Below are 15,088 nucleotides of genomic sequence, written 5' to 3'. Positions count from 1 at the left end.
CTCATTGCCTTTATTACAACAGCCAGCTTGAATTCCCCACACAACACATTGCGTGAATGTGTTGATTTGTTTCATTGACTTCTCCAACTGTTACAAAATGTCAGGCAGATATTCCAATAAGTCATTGACATAAAGAGGCCAAATTCATAAAGGAAATAATTCTAAGGCCTGTGCTCTCAATGAGGAGGCTTACTGGAAAACGGTAAATCACACAGAGGAATATTTGTGCTACCATTTTCCTGTCCAGGAAGGCTCCACACTTCTATAACTTTAAGAAAGACATATATGAATATCGCATGCATTGAAGGTAAAGGTTCCATTATTGTCATGTAATACCTCACTTAGAATGTAACATGCATGAAATTCTTTAAAATTTTCTCTACCGTAAGGCAGACAGTCACCACTTTGTCCAGGGCCCCTCACAGAAACCTACAGCACCTGGTGTTCCTAGGCGGTCTCCCCTCTAATACTGACCAGACCTGTCGGAGATCAGACAATCCCAGGCGTATTTAGGCTATTAGGTGCTGATTTTGAACACAACTCTGGGTGCCAGAAAAAGAGAACCCACAACATACCCAGTTCTGAATCATTAATGGCTCAATAATTGCAGCAGTTTCTCTTGGAATTTGGGGAGGTTAAAGTGCGCAAGTGGGGGAGCTTGGACAAATAACTCCCAGGAGTCTGATGAGGTGTGATAAAGAATTCACAATGCTTTCAAAAGGGGGGAAGGTTTTGCTCCCTCAATTATTCTCTTCTCCCTTTTCTCCCCTCTCTATTTTCCCCTCTCTTTTCTATTTTCCTCCCGTCTTCTCTCTCACTCCTTTACTCTTTTTTTCTACTCAATAATTTATTTTTAAAGATTGAAATTTTAGTTTAGATTTTATTTATCATTGGAAAATATTGCATTTCTTTTCAATTCCTAACTGTTGTAGCCTTGAATCTTGCACTGTTTCAGAATGCTTTAGGAATAAATGATGAGGGAAGGCCAGCATGACAGATCCACTTCCAGCCACCAGCCTTCAAGCTTAGTTTTGCCCATTGACATCTATTTTATCTCCTGATGCCCTGACCATTATTTAATTACAATAAACTTTTCTAAAGTAATTTATCTGATCACGGTTGCATGGGTGTTTATGGGAATTGGCTGTGCATAACTTGGCATTGTCAGAGAAAGAACACTTCAAAGAACTTTGTTGGCTAAAGTACATTAGCCAGTAAATAATGTGACATAAATTCACGAGCACGTCAAAAAGTTTTAAATACCACAGCAAGGATTTAATTTTTTTATTTTGAACCAACATCCAACCATCTGAAATATTTTCAGAAGTAGTTCAAAACAAACCCTCTTCAACTTTAGCTTCTGGTCTAATTCGACCTCCCAAAATAAGACCAACCAACTGTTTTGCTCCCTTCATGATAACTTCAGGGCGATTAGCCAGTGCAGCTCAGTGGTCTTTGCACCCATTGCTCCTGAGATCAGCAGGGTGGTGGATCATTCATCTCTTACTGCCTTCATATTGCGATTTGAAATCACTGGGCTATAAGGGCATGGGTGGAGTTGGATTGCTCTTGCATTGAGCCAGCACTGACTTATTGGGCTGAATTGCCACTTTTCTTACAGTAACCTCTCTGTGAAACAAATTTAATGGAAAATCATAATGTAGTAAAGCCCCTGTTATCCAGCACATACGGGGATTGGTAGTTGTCAGATAAGTGAGTTTTCCCATTGCTTGACACTCACTCTTACAAGGCCTTAAGAATAAGCAGTTCAAAAGACAAAAATACTATACTGTACCTGAACAAACTTCACTTGCATTAATGTATAAAACTTAAAGCATTATATTTTATTTTCAGTCAGGTTCTTTGAAAATATTTAACCTTCGATGCATCTGCCCCTTCCACGAAGCTGCCTGAAAGATGAACAATAGCATTATAGATAATTAACTCCCCCCTCCCCTTGTTTATAGACAAGATTCTTACTAATATACTTAATAATATACTAACGAAGATAAAGACTCTTATTAAGCAGGTAGAAGGAGACTCTTTAAGAGAGTCACCCCAACGGCGAGCAGCATCAACCAGCTCTTCATCCTGGGTGACGCCATTTTATTCAAACACAACTTTATTCAAACAGCTGCTATGAGCAAAGCACAACCAAGGCTCTCCGCTGGCTGAATATTTGCTCCCATCTTCACCAAAGGTTTATATGTTATTTCAGAGAAAATTTACTTTTTCAATTTTAAACTTTTATTATTTATTTTCCTATTTTTTATGCTGGTTGCTTGAGGTTTCCGGTTGCTTGAATTCCAGGTAACAGGGGTTTTACTGTACATGGACTCGCTCCTCTTGCAAGAACTGAGCTTTCAAAATGTACAACATAATTTCTGTGTCTCTATAGAATGTGACATTAGTGGATGCGCTTGAGAACCTAATTTTAAAAATTAAGGTTAGAAAAACAAAGTTAAGAGCTGCCAGAGGATTTGGAAATCATAATGAAATGTGGCTGTATGTTCTGTAGGTCACAGCGTTACCAGAGCAACAGATGTTGGTTGCTATCCTCCCAGGTTTACCGACTGCAGCGGAACTCTACATCCTCCCACGTCGAGATGCAACAGAAGAGAGGTTAAGCAGCATGAGTTTAGACCAGGTGAGTCATCACTTATTGGTTCAGTTTTAGCCTCTTTGCAGGTCACTCACTGAATCACAGCAGAGAAATATTCCTCTTGTATATCTCAATGACATTTAAAGAAGCTCTTCAGTCCATCATGTTTATGCCAGCTCTCATTTCTTCCCCTGCAATCTATTCTCACCCTCATTCCCATTAACAACCCCTACTATTCCATTATAGGTAAGTGATACTAGCCAATTAATAATAACCACATGTTTCAAACATGGGAAGCCAGAGTGCCTGAGGGAAATCAAGGACATGGGGATAATGCATAAGTTCCGTACAGTCCACTCCATTGGACAGAATTGAACAATGATCTCTGGAGCTGTGAGCACCCTGCAATACCACTCCATCACCCAAAAGGTGGCTAAGAGTTCTCCAGACCGGCAATACATGGTTCTTACATGTCAGTGTGAACTGGCTTCAGAAGCTGTTTTCAACCCAGATTGTAACTGAACTAAGTCCCTTTTCAGTGGCGTCTTGCTTTCTTTCTACTTCCCGCTGATGTACAATGGTGGAATAAGGAAGTAAGTTTTTGATACAAGGATAACTACTGGGAGTCAGAATGCCCTGTCTCAAATGACCCGCAAATTACTACTGGGTATTTAAACCACATTCAATGGATTATTAGATAGTCAGAGCACACATATATATATATTATATATATATACCTCGCTCTCTGTTAGAATGGACTGTGATAATGCAGATTATAATTAAATGTAAAGGTGATATAAGTTTAAAGAACACCAAGTCAGATCCAGAATCTAATCTTTGTCATATATTTAGAGCACTTGAAGGATAGCCTCACAGCAAGAACAAAATTCCCACCATGGTGAACCTCAGCTTTAATACTCTACATCTAAATCATATTCCACATGAACAAGAAGTCCCTGACAGAGTTAAATAAGAAATTATGCAGATGCTGGGGTTTAGTGCTGGAGAAACTCAGCACGTCACTCAGTGACCATGGGAAGTAAAAGGCAATCAGCATTTCAGGCCTAAACCTTTGTTGGAAATCTGCAAATCCAGGTAGATGCAGTAAATTGCTGATAATGACACTGGCATCCAAAATACATGGGTTAGTTGAGACATGTTGAGGTACATGTCGTGGTGTCATTGAGCAGAAATTTGCTTCAAGTTCATAGGGAACTGCAGTGTCACTGCCTTGGAGAGATTATCTTCCATTGAAGTTTCATGTTGAGTGGCCCGAGACATCTTTCTACCTATGGTTCTCAAAGACCAATTGTATTGTGTGTGATATCACGGAATGATTCAGAATGAAAAAGATATATTGTTCACAATGAATCGAAATATCTCAAGGTAAACTGGATGCACTTTGGTTTTTCATCATCTTGCATTTCCCATGTTCCTAAAAGTTCTACTTTCCAGCAATAATATGCCACATGATGAGGGCCAATGTCACATGGGAATAAAAGTGAGGGACAGTGTCTTTCCAATCGTGTCTTTATCACCCCTAAATGTTTATGACGATTATGATTGATGGAATCGTGATATTTATTGGGTATGAATCATTTGGCTTTTAAGAAGAATGCATTATTGAGAAGTATTACTTTTATTCCATGTACAAATATATTAAAAGTAATAATATCAAAGCAGACATTTAAAACCCTAATATCCACACTGCATAAACTACATGTAAATTATAACATAATTAAAATAAATTATTTCAATCATGTTACCTAAGTTGTGCATTCCAACAAAATCAATCGAACCTATAAATCAGAAATTTTGGCCTGGGTATTGTAATGACACTATACAATCAAGTAAGCTGCTGGCCATTTAGGCTGTTGGTCCGTAGCCAAAATGTTAGGTGGTGCTGAAAGCCATAGGAATTTGGATAGTTCAAATGGATCGATTCTAAAGATAATTGCTTGCTACAACACGTGGAGGTCTGGTATATGATAAGAAAAATATGACCATATAACAGGATCATATTCCATATGATGTATTATCCTGGTGTAAGGTCAGATGATTTGATCTGTCAGGTTTGGGGTTGTGTAGTCAGAAGCCACGTCTGGGAAATGGGTATCAGGAATCAGTATTGGAAAAACGTGGGAATTGGTGGATTGGGTGTTTGGGGAGTCCATGTAGGGTGATGAGGAGGAGCAGCTGGTTAAATGCAAAGGGGAGGAGGGATGCCCAACAGTCATGGTTGAGGTGTAGGTGATTGGGAGTGGACAGTTAGCTCGGAGTTGGGGTGGTAGTGAATGATGTGGTCAGGAATTGGCATCATGCTGTTAAGGTCCACAGGACAGGAGAGATGATCCAATATCAATGGAGAGATCAGGAGATAAGAGAAGTGATTAGAGGTGAGGATGAGGGGTGTGGAACAACTTTGCGAGATGGGGGATTCAGGGGAGAGTGGGTGACAGGGGAGGAGGTGAGGATGAGGGGTGTGAAACAACTTTGCGAGATGCTGGGATTCAGGGGAGAATGGGTGACAGGGGAGGTAGAGATGATCCTGTGGAATCAGTCATGTTTTGTGGGCTTGGGATTGAGAGCATATTATTTGTGGTCAGGTGAGAAAAGTGGGTAGATCCATACGAGGTGGATCTGGGTACAAATGTATATCAAGGGACTTGCCTTAATTGGGACCTATTTCCAGTGTAATGAATGAAACTTGAATTGATGGCACTTGCAGTACAATGTGATTCCATGACCAATGTTCCAAAATTAACATTGCGCGTGAGGAGATGTCGTTAAAGTGAGTAGAGTCGAGTAACGCCATGCAAATGACTAGCTCAGCATTAATTTCAACATAAACAGTTACCTTCTTACCTCTTGCTGATTAATTTGGATCCAGATTCATTGTTGAAGCTCGATAATTTGCCCAGCCCCTCAATAATTTCCTCATGGAAAGGGAAGGTGATTGGTGGGGTTCTTGTGTTTCATCTGGCAATGCAGTAAAGTTGGTGAGAATCGGCAATGAACAGCGACCAACGAGCTTAGAGATTGGTTTAATTTGGCCAAATCCATTCTTTATCAGTACAATGTAGGTACTGAGTTAATGAGCAATACAAGTTAATGTTCTTGACAGGATTGGGAGTGCAATGTTAATCAGTTGGCTGCTGAAGGAATTATACCCATGTTGTAGCTTGTAAGAAAGTGATTCATTAAATTTGTTCATGTCAAGCAGTATAAAGAGCACTGCTCACTGCTTCACACAGCAAGAACCAATGGTAATGGGATTCATTGATTATATGTAATGTACATGTCTCCACCTTCAGTTTACCAAAATAAAATTCATCTGTTTGCATAAAACTAAATATCTATATCTCCTTAGCCATTAATTTAAGGAGCTTGCTCCTTAATGATAAGCATCTCTAACAGATCGACCACAGTCAAAAATATACATTCTTATCACTTGAAAAGATCATTTGCAAAGGTATGGAAAAATAGAGGTTTAGGAGCTCTATCAAGGGCACAGTGTATGCTCAGGTTGCAGGTACCTCTGTAATCTTTACTCTTTAAAGATTACAGCACAGGTAAACAGAGTGGTGAAGAGAGAGTTTGGGACACCTGACTTCATCGGTTCCAGCATTTAATGTAAGTATTGGGATGCCATGTTGAAATTATACAAGATGTTGATGAGACCACATTTGATATATTGTGGATAGTTCTGGTCATCTAGCTACAGGAAGGATGTTATAAAGTTGGAAAAGATATAGAAGAGATTTATGAAGTTGTCGCCAGCACTTGGGAAGTTATCTTGAGAGATTGGAAAAACAGGGCCTATTAGGAGGTTCAGAGGAGGCCTTATGGAGATCCGTAAAATCTTGAGGGCATAGATAATGTGAATAGTGGCAACCTGCTTCCTAGTGTTAATGAGAAGGCAAAACTATAGGACAAGGGGATGGGAATTAAGAGAGATGTGAGATGATGATAGTTCTTCACTCAGAGGAATGTGGACATACAGTATGCAAGAAACTGCCAGACCAAGTGATTGAATTCCTTTAAGAAACACTTGGATAATTAACTGGATGGGAGGGAATTGGAGGGGTCTTGGCCTAATGCAGACAATTGGGACTAAAGAAGGAGGGCACATTGTTTGCCCTAGACAAGCTAGGCCTGTCTCCATGCTCTTTGAAGAAAATCGCTGGTGCTGTTAGGGAGGTGAAGTAACTGCTGTCCTTCTGGAATATTATATAGTTAACTATTTGGCAGCAACATCTGCTTGGAATATTTCATCACAGATCCTGGTTTGAGGTTCATCCACATCATGAAACTTTGTTTCAATGTGAGGTGGTGTCCCAGAAGTAGTTCCCGATGCTTAACGCACCCAAGAGCAAAATGCAGAATAAGTCAGAATTGAATATATTACCCCTCAAACCTACAATACTAATATGGATTTCTAATGAGTAAAATTACTCCAATGAGAGGGAGGAGAAATTGCAGGTTCATCACTACCCAAACGATCTGCTTGCACTTGGTGAATCTGCCAATTTGGTGTGACCTAAATCTGACCCCAGACCCACAGCTATGTGGCTGACTCTTAACTTCCTTTCAAAATGGTAAAACAAAAATGATATCCCAATGCAGGCCTATTACGCCTATCAGGTGAAACAGTATTATCCAGACCACGGAGCACATTCACAGCACATAAAAATCACACACATGCATGTAAAACAAATACATAAAAATATTTGGAATTATTCACTAAGTTACAGGATACCATTCATCAATCTCATAGCCTGAGGAAAGAAGCTACCTCCCAGCCTAGCAGTCCTGATTTTGATGCTCCTATACCTCCTTTTTAACAGAAGTAGGTCAAATATACTGTGCGTTGGATGGATAGGATCCCCAAATTTTGTTTGTGCCTGATTTTAAAAATTCTCCCAATGAATGACATTAATATAGGAAAGGAGAAGCTGCAATATAATTGCTGAACTTACCACCACAGCTGGATGGGCTGAACAGCCACCTGTAAAAATTCTGCAAATGTATGAGCAGGAATATCCTTCTAATCCATCTTCATTAATGAATGGTTTAATAACTTTTGCTTTTTAAATTGTACTTTGGGATGGCACTGCAACAGCTATGGACTGATCTCACAGCCCCTGCTTCTACTTCAGATTGCAGACATGGTGATCACTGCACTGAATCAGAATCGGATTCAATTCGAGCTCAAGCCTGGCATTCGGATCATTGCTTCCACAGCTCATCTGACATTGGGTAAGTGTGCTAATTGTACAATGTCCCACCAAGAGGCCATTGTTGTTCTGGGAAATGTCCAAATGCCTCAAATGTCCAAGTTTTAAAAAAAAATTGTGTCAATATTTCACTACCTAATGGGATGTGTATGACAGACTGAGTTCAGAGTACACTGTTAACTGTCCTCCAAGAATTCAGATTTGTTCTCACTGAAGCGAGGCATTTTCCTGCCACCCTGGGCCAGCAAGTGCTTCTTGCCCTTGGGATATTTCAACTGGTGATGTCAAGGATGTTGAAATAAAAAGAGAAATTCCATAAATCCTTAGATGCTAAGACGACCAGTTAATGTCACAACTATCCAGCACGTGCACCGTTTATGAAACAATTGTAACTTGGATATCACAAATATTTTTTACATATATATTAAATTTTTTTTGTGATGGTAACCCAAAGCAAAAATAGGTATCAGCATTTTATGAAACAGACGACCAATCAGCCCAGAGGGTTCATGGTGGTTTCTAGTGGAGCAATACCATTACTTCCAAATTCAGTCCCCTATTTCCCTGCAGCTTATTCCTTCTCACACCTGCCCATCAGCTCCCCAATAATTTGTTTTACCTTTAGCCTACTAAAAGGGCTAATTTAAAATGGCCAATACATACAGTGCCTGACATCAGGATTGAACCCTGGACGCTGAAGCTAAGAGGCCACGATATCCAACAGCTGCATTCGTGCATAGTCCCTATCAGCAATAACTAGAATATCAGCAGCCTTAATATTAAACCTAAGCTTTGGAAATATATGGTCATCTGGCTTCTCAGTTGTGTTTTGCCATTCAGCAAGATCGTGGCTAATCCTCTATCTCGTAAAGCCTTCTTCCTTACTCAGTTTTCATATCTACCATGTGACTTTGACAGCTTTTGCTCACCTGGTTTTTAACTGCCTATAAAGTGAGTCCCTTCAACTTGTTTTCCATCAGCCGGGTAAATTCTACTTTTTTCTGAACTTGCTGCCGACTCCCAAAGATTTATTGGTCTCACAGCATCGCAAAGTGGTTCCAGCTCTGAAAGAGCCCGTTGAATCTGTACTGGTTCTACATAAGTGCAACCTAGTGAGTTCATTTCTCTGCCATTGTGGAATGAGTTCAAAAGTTTCAATGGGCTTGATTGAAGAAAAATGTCCTGACATTGGATTCACTAGGATGATCCTGGAATAAAAGAGTTATCATCTGAAGAGCATTTGACAGCTCTTGCCAGGTATTCATTGGAATTTAGGAGAATGAGGGGAGATCTCATTGAAACATTTTGAACGTTGAAAGGCGTAGACAGAATAGATGTAGAAAGAGTGCTCCCATGGTGAGAGACCTAGGACAAGAAGGCTCAGCTTCAAGATTGAAGGGCGTCCACTTAGAACAGAGGTGCCTACGACTTTCTTGTGGCAGAGGTTGGTAAATCTGTGGAATTTACTGCCCTGGGAGGTGGTGGAGGTCAAGTCATTGGATGTATTTAAGACAGACATTGATGGGCTCTTGATAAGCCAGGGCATCAAAGATCATGGGGACAAAACTGGGCAGGGGGGCTGAGTGGGAAAATGGATCAGCTCATGAGCTCAAGATTGAATCTTGGGGCAGCCTCGATGGGCTGATGAGCCTATTTCTATTCCCATGTCCTATTCCATCCTGTCCACTCTATGTCTTTTACCCTGTCTAATTTTCACATAATTTAAATCTCACTGAATTTACCTCACATTCTTCATATTGATTAAAGATCAAATTTATTAAGTTACTTCTTGTCGAACACTATGAAAGAAATTCAAATAAAAAACAAAAAAAATTTTAGCTTAATTTTCCCCTTCCTCTGCACCACCTTTCTCCTTTGCTCCATCTGTTTTAACCCACTCTTCAGAAAAGAGAGTCACATTGCACTGTTTAAAACATTACTCACACTTGAGTGGATAATCTGGTGAGTTAAATGGGAATTTATCTGGGTACAAATCCCAATTTCAGTATTTTCGTGCTTCTAAATCATGTTTCTTTTTTTTTCGGGAATCTGGAGGGACTGAGCAACTTGCACAGGTTAGGCTTGAAATGTCTTTTGAGGAACATGTTGAAGGGGCCCATTTTGGAGGTGTGAGGAGCAGGGGTTGGAAGCCTCCCTTAATCAGAATGAATTTTATCCTGTCTTGTAGCAAAGCAGTCACATCATGAGTTAGTATATTTCTGAATGGAAATTTCCCCTGCTGTCACTCTCATGTAACAGCCATCATATTCCTTCCAGATAATCAATGCCATTGACCCAATTATGGTCTCCTTATTGGAGACCATAAGACAGAGGAGTGGATTTAACCCATTCAGCCCATTGAGTCTGGCTGATATACTATCCTTTCCAACCTAATTCTCCTACCCTTTCTCTGTAACTCTTGATTCCCTTTCTAATCAAGAACCTTTTAAGACAATAAGAGGAATTTGTATTGCTTTAATTTTGACCAGCCCTTCCCATTTTAACATGTAATTGAAGACTTCAGCACTGCCCTGTGGATCAGTACATTACTCGGAGCTGAAGCTATCAGTTCTACTCAATTAACTTGGTATCATGACTAATAAATGATATTTATTTTTGGATGCCTATTTATATTACTAAATAGCAACTGAGGTGCAGAAGCAGGATTTCTGCAATTTCCACTGCAACCCTGAGTGCTTGTTCCAGAAAAGTGGTATTATTAAAGTAGTTAACAGTGAAATCCTGTCCTGTGCGGTGCATCAATTTTAACTGCAAAGAAAGGTTTGTAATGAGGCAATAAATGAAAAAAGAGTTCTACAATCTCTGGGACAAAAGGAATTTATTTTATCATGCTGTGATTTTGTCACTAATTCCTTGGATACTATATTTAGTGGAGACATTCGATAGAGGTGTACGCTTACTAATATTAGGTGTTATTTTTAGGGTAGATTGTTATTGACATTTCCATTAATGATGAACATTTGGAAAATTATTACTTACTGGCATTTCAAGGGTAAATGTCGTCATCTTTTTCCTGAAGGAATCTAAAACTTGCTGGCATCATTTTAAGGTGAGAGACTTGAAGGACACCTTCTCCACACAGTATGTGGAACAAGCTGCCAGAGGAAGTGGTAGAGGTAGGGACAATTTTAAGGTTCAAAAGAAATTTAGATGGCTACATGGATGGAAAAGTGGGAAGGGAAGGTTGAGAATCACTGCTCTAGACCCAATTGTTACTGAAATATTTTGCTTGAGAAAAATTGTTGTTGGCCCATTTCCTTTGGAGTTCTGAAACCGTGCGCATAACGAGTCAATTAGGTACGATTAAAACAGTGGTTTTCAGACTTTTTCTTTCCATTCACATACCACTTTATTCAATCCCTTACTAATCACTGAACGAACACCTAGGGCATAGGGATTTCTTAAGGTGGAATGTGAGTTTAGGTGGGGCAGTTTGAAAACCACTAATTTAGGAAGATATGGGCTGAATGCAGGCATTAGCTTGAACAGTGTCAATAATTTGAGCCAAAGGGCTACTTCCATGCTGTAGAAATTTGTGACTCCAGAATTGGAAACATCAACTTGGAAAGTAATCTCCTTAGGTTCAACCATTTATCCCATAGTTTGGTTGGATTTATTTTACCTCTCCATCTACCCACCCTCCACGACACATCAGTAACTCTGCGATGGAGTGGAGAGCAACAAGTTCCTTGGAGTACACTTAACTAGTGACCTATCATGGAAACACAGCATCTCCTCACTAGTCAGGAAGACACAACAGCATCTGCACTTCCTGAGAAGACTGAACTGGGCAAGGCTACTGGCTACCGTCAAGAACGTCCTGGCCAGCTGCATCACTGCGTGGTATGGTTGCTGCAGAGAAATGGATCAGAGGTCAAACCACAGGACCATGAGAGTGGCAGAGAGGATCACTGATGTTTCCCTCCCACCCAACCGCCCCCCGCCCCCCTGCCCCCTGCATTGATGTGATTTACTGGGATCGTTGTCTGAAGAGGGCGTGCAAAATCGCTGAGGATGCCTTCTTCCCCATACACAGTATCTTTCAGCTGCTCCCGTCAGGGAAGAGATACAGGAGGATCAGAGCCAGCACCACCAGGCTGAGTAACAGCTTCTTCCCATGGGCAGTGAGAATGGTGAACTTTCAAAGGAACTGTTCACACTAACCATCTGACGCTCTTATATTCATGAAGCAATATTTATTTATTTATATGATTACTTGTCCTGTACATATATATTTCGTCTGTGTGTCTGTGTGTTTTTACACCGAGGACCGGAGAAAGTTGTTTTGTCAGGTTGTACGTGTGCAATCAGATAATAATAAACATGACTTGACTAACTTTACACCAAGAGGGCAGCTCGGATGGTGTAGCAGTTAATGTCGTTGCTTCACAACTCCAGGCTTTTGTCCTAGCACCAAATGCTGCCCACAAGCATTCTTCCAGCGATCACATGGGTTTCCCAATGCTTATTCCCAAACTCCATGCAAGTGCTGGTCAGTTAATTGAGTGCACCCCTTAATATAAATGGGTGGAAGAATGTGAACTGAATGGAATAAATAAAAACGCAGATGCTGGAAATCTGAAATAAAATCTGAATTGATCGAAAAACTCAGCAGTTCATGGAAAAATAAACAGTCAACATTTTGGATCTCTGTGCTCCATCATCAGAATGATGAAAGAGGTTAGTCACAGGAGGTGCAGACAGATGTAAAGAAATGTGAGAGCAGAAGTTGAGATGGGTTGAAGGTAGTAATCACTGTCATGTTAAATAACGTGACCCTGTCGTCATTTAAGCTTCTTGGTTTGTGGAATAAATTGGGAAGAGTAAGATGTTGGAGGACCTGCTGGTTCGTTGGACAAGTAGGAAAAGATAAACTGAGCCAAACATGATAAATAAAATAGAAAATGTTGGAAAAACTCAGCAGATCAGGCAGCATCTGAAGAAGGAGAAGCAGTTGATGTTTCAGATAAGGAACCCCTTCTTCAGATCTGAGAGGGAAACACATTTCCTCCTTCTGGGCTGGAGAGAGTCAGGGGTATGTGAAGATGTATTAGAGGCCAAGATGCCACAGAGTTAAAGACCCCACCAGCCACACATCCCCTCCCCCCCCCCCCCACCCAACAAGATCTAGGAGATGATTTCCTTCCATTTGGGAGCTCATAACAATCCATTCAAGCTGATTTCCTTTCAAACTAAATCATAAATATAACACACAACAATTCTGCAGATTGCAAAACCTGCAGCAACATTTTGACCTAAAGCAGCAGTGATTTCTTGTTTGGAAAATAAGCATGACATGAACAAGCCATTTTTGCCAAAATTGTAAATGGACCTTGAAAACTGCCTCAACTGAAACTTTGGTTTGTTTTCCCAAATTCCTTCAAATAGAAAGCATTAGTCAGTTGAAAGGTTCCATCTGTCTTTCTGCTATCATCAGAAATTGGTGTCTCGGAGCACATTGCCAATAAATAATGTTTTGTGGTGTACAGAAGGCTGGGTTAATGGTCCCATTAGGATCGCCCTGGAGAAACACAGAAGTGGAATTAGCTGGTAACAACTTTTGCAGTGATATTCCCTGAAGCTTCTAATGTCAGTGAAGAGTGGGAGGGGGCTGAATTCTGGGAAATATACAAACTTCCATTCCAGTTCATTCACCTGATGCATATGTGTCAACTTAGAATTATTTTAGCTCATGCCCTATTTTCCTTAATGTACACTATTTTTCTGCAAGAAGTGGAAGGCCCTTCAATCATCAAATATCTCAATGATTCCTATCATTCATAAGGCGGTTAGCATAGCAGTTAGTGCAGCGCTGTTACAGCGCCAGTGATCTGGGTTCGAATCTGTAAGGCGTTTGTACGTTCTCCCCTGGTCTTCATGGGTTTCCACCAGTGCTCCTGTTTTCTCTCACCCTTGAAAATGTACAAGTTAATTGGGATATTTGGACTCGTAGGCCAGAAGGTCCAGTTTCTGTACTGTACGTCTAATTTTTTTTAAAATTATAAATTATTAAAAATGATGGAATTGTACAGCATCAATCTCCTCCACACCAACCAGTAGGTACCCTTCATTGTTAGCCCAGTCTTTGATCCTCTATGCATAGATGATCTGTTCATACAAATGTTTCTTAAATGTTGCCTGTGAACCAGCTTCAATCCTTCCCTCAGGCGGAAGATTCCCTGTACTCACCACTTGTTTGGTTTAAAAGGTCCACCTCATCTTCCCTCTAATACTAAACTATGTCCACTAGTTTTATCTCTTTCTAAAATGGGGAAAAGTTCCCTGCCATCGATCCTCCTCAATGCATTTCAATCATGTCTTCCTCTAACTCACACTCCTCCTGGGGGAAAAGACCTGAACTGAACGGCTTGACACCAGGCATCATCCCAGTTAATCACCTTTAAATCATCTCCTATGTTACCGCAGCCTTTCTGCTATTCCTGATTAGTTTTCACCTTTCCAAGTGATTATTCAATCCTCTCCCTCAAGGCTTTTCTCCAGCATCTTTCCCACCATTAGTGTTGGGTTTACAGGTCAAGAGTTGTCAGGTATTTCTTGGACCTTTCTTGGAAAGGTCCAATTACTTGGTACCTCATTTGTGTCCAGCAAAGAGAGGAAAACAATCTCTGCTGGACTGCCAGCTCCTTTGCAAGAAACAAGCTTTGTTTCCAGCCAATATTTCCCATTCTCCTACACATCTTATGTATATTGCCACATCTTATGCATCAAAGCTCACAAGAACAAAAAGAATAGGAGCAAGTGTGAGCCAAATGAGCCCTTCATTTCTCAGTAAAATAATTGTTTTCATCACCCTCTCACTCAGTTCTCATAACCACTGGTGCCATTAATCTCTGGTTTAAGGGATAAGCAATGGGCCAAATCCTCTGGGATTGAGAATCCCAAAGCTTTATATCCTTCCAAGTTTATATCCCCAATCCTTCCTTCTGAGATCATGCCCACATTTGACCTCTATTACTAATTTGGCGACGTTCCATTTTATCTAAGAGTGGTTGACACCTCTGATGGTTGACTGAAGATCAAAGGTCATTAAAGGAATTTAATTCTGTTAATAATTGAACAGGACAACCATTTTCTATTGATGTGATTTCTGTACACTATTGATCCTATCAAAATTAAAAGTTCCAGCCACTTAACCATCTTGTTGCTATTAGTTTACTTCAGAGTCAATACCTGATCTAATATGTGTGGTCATCTTCACCTTCATTTC

The 15,088-nt window shown here is 40.3% G+C and overlaps 1 protein-coding gene across 1 annotated transcript in view; it reads left to right on the top strand.

The window, feature by feature from the left end:
* LOC138743782 (VPS10 domain-containing receptor SorCS1-like) overlaps window positions 1-15,088 on the top strand; it is an 800,159-nt gene that overhangs the window by 750,086 nt on the left and 34,985 nt on the right. Inside the window, exons 24-25 of the mRNA XM_069899386.1 lie at window positions 2,519-2,647; window positions 7,762-7,861. Of these exons, the coding sequence (XP_069755487.1) occupies window positions 2,519-2,647; window positions 7,762-7,861 (229 nt within the window). The remainder of the gene's footprint in view (window positions 1-2,518; window positions 2,648-7,761; window positions 7,862-15,088) is intronic.

Source organism: Narcine bancroftii, chromosome 10 (genome assembly GCF_036971445.1).
Source record: "Narcine bancroftii isolate sNarBan1 chromosome 10, sNarBan1.hap1, whole genome shotgun sequence".
Taxonomy (NCBI): Eukaryota; Metazoa; Chordata; class Chondrichthyes; order Torpediniformes; family Narcinidae; genus Narcine; species Narcine bancroftii.
The sequence above is the reverse complement of the archived record's forward strand: the minus strand, read 5'-3'. Positions and strand labels throughout refer to the sequence as shown.